Source organism: Triticum urartu, chromosome 6 (assembly GCF_003073215.2).
Source record: "Triticum urartu cultivar G1812 chromosome 6, Tu2.1, whole genome shotgun sequence".
Taxonomy (NCBI): Eukaryota; Viridiplantae; Streptophyta; class Magnoliopsida; order Poales; family Poaceae; genus Triticum; species Triticum urartu.
This window is the reverse complement of record NC_053027.1, coordinates 494,515,541-494,520,189: the sequence shown is the minus strand read 5'-3', so window position 1 is coordinate 494,520,189 and position 4,649 is coordinate 494,515,541. Positions and strand designations below refer to the sequence as shown.

General features: G+C 48.2%; 1 protein-coding gene across 1 annotated transcript; it reads left to right on the top strand.

The window, feature by feature from the left end:
• The first annotated feature begins 3,976 nt into the window (after nt 1–3,976).
• LOC125514525 lies at nt 3,977–4,649 on the top strand. The gene has a single exon (XM_048679864.1). It carries the CDS (start codon nt 4,148–4,150, stop codon nt 4,382–4,384), a length of 237 nt encoding a protein of 78 aa, XP_048535821.1. The 5' UTR covers nt 3,977–4,147; the 3' UTR covers nt 4,385–4,649.

Below are 4,649 nucleotides of genomic sequence, written 5' to 3'. Positions count from 1 at the left end.
ACAGTCGACTGGAATACAATTGAGCTTTATTCAAATTTTAGAACAAATAGAAACTGACACATGTATGTATGTGTTTCTCTTCTACTCACTTTATTCTAATGAATAAGGCACGCACGCATTTTAAAATTTAACTTTGACCATAAATTAGACCAATCAAATGCAGTTTGTATGTAATAACAAATATACAGTTGAATTAGTATTGAAAATAAGTTTTCAACAGTAGAATTCTGAGGTCACAAAAATTCATATTATCGATGTAATTTACGGTCAGAGTTGAATTTCAAAAAACATCTGTGCATTATTCATTGGAATGGAGGGAGTATGTATGTGAAAATGAACATTTTCTGTCATGTATGTGTATCTCCATGGGCTTCTCTATAGTATCATAATAACACAAATGAAAGTACCCTTTTAGGTTTATTTGTCTTTGTCATTTTGTAGAACACCAAAATGTGTAATTTACAATTGCGCATTGACAAAACAGAAAAAAAATCCAATGAAACTAAATGGATATAGATTATCTTTTTCCAAACAAAGACAAACCCAACACAAAAGGTACCAAACTACGTGGTAATCCCTCAAATTGACGAAAAAAAGAAAATAATGAAAATAAATGGATATGCATTGCCCAACAAAGACAAGCCCAAAATGGATAAATGGGATGTTAATTGGTGAAAACCTGACTATCCAATTAATTATGAAAAATCGTACGGAAAAGTTGGCTCGGTTATTCCATCTAGCCAAGCTATTCATTCCTTTTTATGAAAGGAAGATAAGGGACATAATAAAAAAAATGAAGTCCCCTACCTAGGAAGGATAGGCTGGTTCAAGAAGTTTTAAAATACTACATCTTTTCTTTATGATATAGAAGGGGGGAGTTAATCAATAACATTGCTAAAGCCCATGGGGGCGTATCCGTATTTGGTAGTGTAGTGGAACTAAAAATATGAATTTAATAAACTCCTTTTACAAAGCAAGTGATTGAGTTTAGTAGTTTCTCGTAGAAAATTATTGACTCTAGAGATATGGTAATATGGAAAAGACAAAATTGTTTGAAGCACTGGCAAGAAGATGTTTTACCATTGAACTACACACACTACGGTATATATTCTATAGCGTACATCCATTACAAAGGGTTGCATGTAACTATTTAGAGTCAAGATACTCTATATAGTGCCAATATTTCCTATCACAATCATTAAGCTGACATACATAAACTATCCCACTCACACCGCTCCAAAGAGAACCTCACCAAGACAGTATGCAGGCGTCATCATTATCACTCCTTCCTTTCCTAGAGGTGTCATCGTCATTACTAAAACCAACGACTCCAAGTTCGTCGTAGGCGTTTGTCAACTCAGCCTACGTTGTACACGTCGTGTGGAGCTAAATGAAGATCCGTGCCAGGACTCAGCCACTTGCGACCAGACAACATAGCTCCGACTCTGACAAAGAACCGTTAAGCACAGGTGACGCTGCATCAAATAAACCACCTGTTGTTTGTCATCGTACACCAGTGGGCCCCACCACAACAGCTTCGATTTTGCAGCAACAAACCAACATAGGCAATCCCATAGACATGCCGGAGAAGAGCCGACTACCGCAATCATTGTCGTGCCTCTAACATCACTCCCCCATCATCGTTGCCACAGAAGGCTTGACGCCAACACCAGCGTCGAGAGCAATCTCGTCGCCCACACGACACGAGGTCAAAAGTGCTTGATGTCGCCGCCCAACCTACATCCGCCATGCCGCACCCTGTGCAGCCTACCAACACCACCTTCCGGGGCCACCGCCCCGTCATGCCATCGCTGGCTATCGAGCTGCAGCGCCGCACGGCCCGGATGCCCGCAACCCACCCTACTCAGGGCAACCGCATGCAGAACACCAACACTGCACCACATCCGGAGCTGCCCACCCCAACATGCCACTGCTGGCTCTCGAGTTGCAACGCCGCACGACCTAGATGCTCGCAACCTACACTGCCCAGAACAAACACACATAGATCACGAACGCCGCACCATATCTTGGGCCGCCGCCCCGACATACCGTCCAACAGCCCCCAATGGGGCGCATCGGTCGGGCTAACAAACCTACTGCCCAAGTGGCCCAAAGGTTGCCACCCAAGCAAAAGTCGAGTCGCTACCCTGTTCCATAGAGCCGCCTCACGCATCATTTTCCAAGGCCGTCGCCTCGGGGCGCATCAGCCGTCTGGGGTTGCTTCCCTGGCATCCAACAAACCCACGCAGGAGGAAACTAAACACATCAAGCATAAGCTAGCTTTCCCAAGCAATGCCCCCAAGGGGGAAACGGCGAAGATGCCGCAGTGGCCCGCTCCGAAAATCATTTGGAGCTTAGGTTTTCACCCTAAGAGCTCGAGCCACTCATAGAGGAATATGAGTATCAAAACGACGCCCCCAAGGAGGGAAACAATGCCCGAAAGCGCCGCTGTTGACGGCACCGACAAAGTCGGGTCAAAACTTTCGCTCGGAACTCTTTCGACCACATGGACAAAAATGCCATGTAAGCAAACCAAGGCTATCGTGGAGGATCTTCCCGTGATCTAGAGGACTTAGATGTCAGGAATATTTTCAAAAGTGCTATTTTTACAGCCAACTAAAATTATTTGGACTTCATGTAGATTTCGGTGCAACGAATTTCGCGCTGAGATTCGTGCTAGCCTCTTGTATTTGGCGTCACTTTTGTCTTAGAGCAAGTACAATAGTAAGCTACTATCTTCATTTTTTTAGTATGTATATAACTTTTGTCTGAAATCAATGTATATTTAGTTTGACCAAACTTATAAAAAAAATATCAACATTTACAATGCCAAAGGAATATCTTTAGATTCATTATGAAATATAGTTTCATATTATGTATATTTGATATTGTAGATGTTTATTTTTTTTATATAAATTTGGTCAAGTTTTGTAAAGTTTGACTCGACACAAATCTTATATGCGGAATAAAAAGGAACGGGGGAGTATAATCCTCCTATACCTCACGATTGCTTATCAGCGGAATTGCGTCCTTTACCTCTCGATTGCTTATCAGCGGAGTTGCGACTTGCTGCGCCTGATGGTAAGTCTTGAGTACGACGCCCTTGAAATGTTTCAACGCGGTGCCTCTTGAAAAAGGCTCCTCCGCGGCGCGCACACACACACACCCGTCGGCCGTCCGGCCACACGAACGCGCGTCGTCCGATCCACCCGCGGGCGCGGGGGCTGTGCGGCCACCCTTCGCTTCCATCGACAGCCACTGCTTTGCGGCGGCCCTTCCCGTTTCTATCCAAACCAATTCCACGCGTTCGTTCATGGCTTTGCGGCTGCCGTTCCGCCCTCTCCCCGATCACGCAACGGCCACCGCACAAAACCTGACGCGTCCTTTCGCTACCTGCAATCAACAGCGCGCCCGCACTGTCGCAAACATGGCGTATACGACTATACGTATCCGTCTGTTCCCCGGCTCCCACAGACCCACACGCACAACTGACTGACTGAAAACAAAAACGGCACGGAAATACTCAAATGGATTTGCACGGCTTATTTTTAGAAGATCAGTTGGATTGGAGTTGGATAGACGAGCTATCCAAACCGAGCTGAAGCAACAATGAAAAAAAAAGCAGGAGCAACGGCCGGGCAGGAGGACACGTGGAGGGCCCGTTGTTCGGATAGGCACCGTCGACCGCCACAACGGACGGCAGGCGCGCGACGTCAACCCGTACACCGGTACACGTCGACGGGCCGTGAACGGATATGCATCCCTTTTCTTTCTTTTTCTGACATGATATGCGTCCCTTTTCACGAGATCGGCCAAGAAAGCGACGGCGGAAAGCGGGGGGAGGCGCCGCGGATGGATCGGGTAAACCGGGGCGGGGCTGGACACGCGGTACGCTGCGTGCGCTCGTCGCTCCAGCAAAAACGGCACGGATGTGTGGGGAACCGGTCAATCCCGATCCCGTCCCGTTCCACACCGCCGTACGTGGCCCCTATTTATGCGCCCCGTCTCATGCAGCGCATGGGCTGGGCTGGGTTGAACCGGTGGCACTGGTGCATTTACACATCTCCCATCTCATCTCATCGGCGGTCGTCGTCGTCATCCGGAGGCGCGAGAAAGATCAGAGGAAGAAGCCACGTGAGGTCCGGCGATGGAGAATTCGTGGGACGAGGAAGGGCGGCGGCTGGCGGCGGCGCGGGTGGTGCACAGCCAGGTGAGGAAGATCAAGGAGGAGGAGGGCGACAAGGTGAAGGTGGACGACACGTACCAGCAGCAGCAGCAGCTGGCCGAGATGCGCCTCGTCCTCCGGGACCTCGGCCGGCACCGCTCGCGCTCGCCGCTCGGCCGGGTCGGCCGCCCCGCCATCTCCATCGGCGGCGACTCCTAGTCCTAGGGCCGCCCCCCCTTTTTTTTATTTTCTAGCTGGGTCGTCGTCGTCGTCCCCTCGGGCTCTCTCGTCGTGTATTAGGATTTTTCTTTCTTTTACTTTTTCTTTGGTGACCCTGCCCATCTGTGGATGGGGCAGAAGATCGTCTTCTGCTGGTGATTAGGGCGTCCTTCCATGATGGTTCTGTAAATACTTCATACTCCTATGTGTGAGTTGTCAGTCTCTTCCCCTTTCCAGTTTAGGAAACAAAACAGGAGTTTTTGGA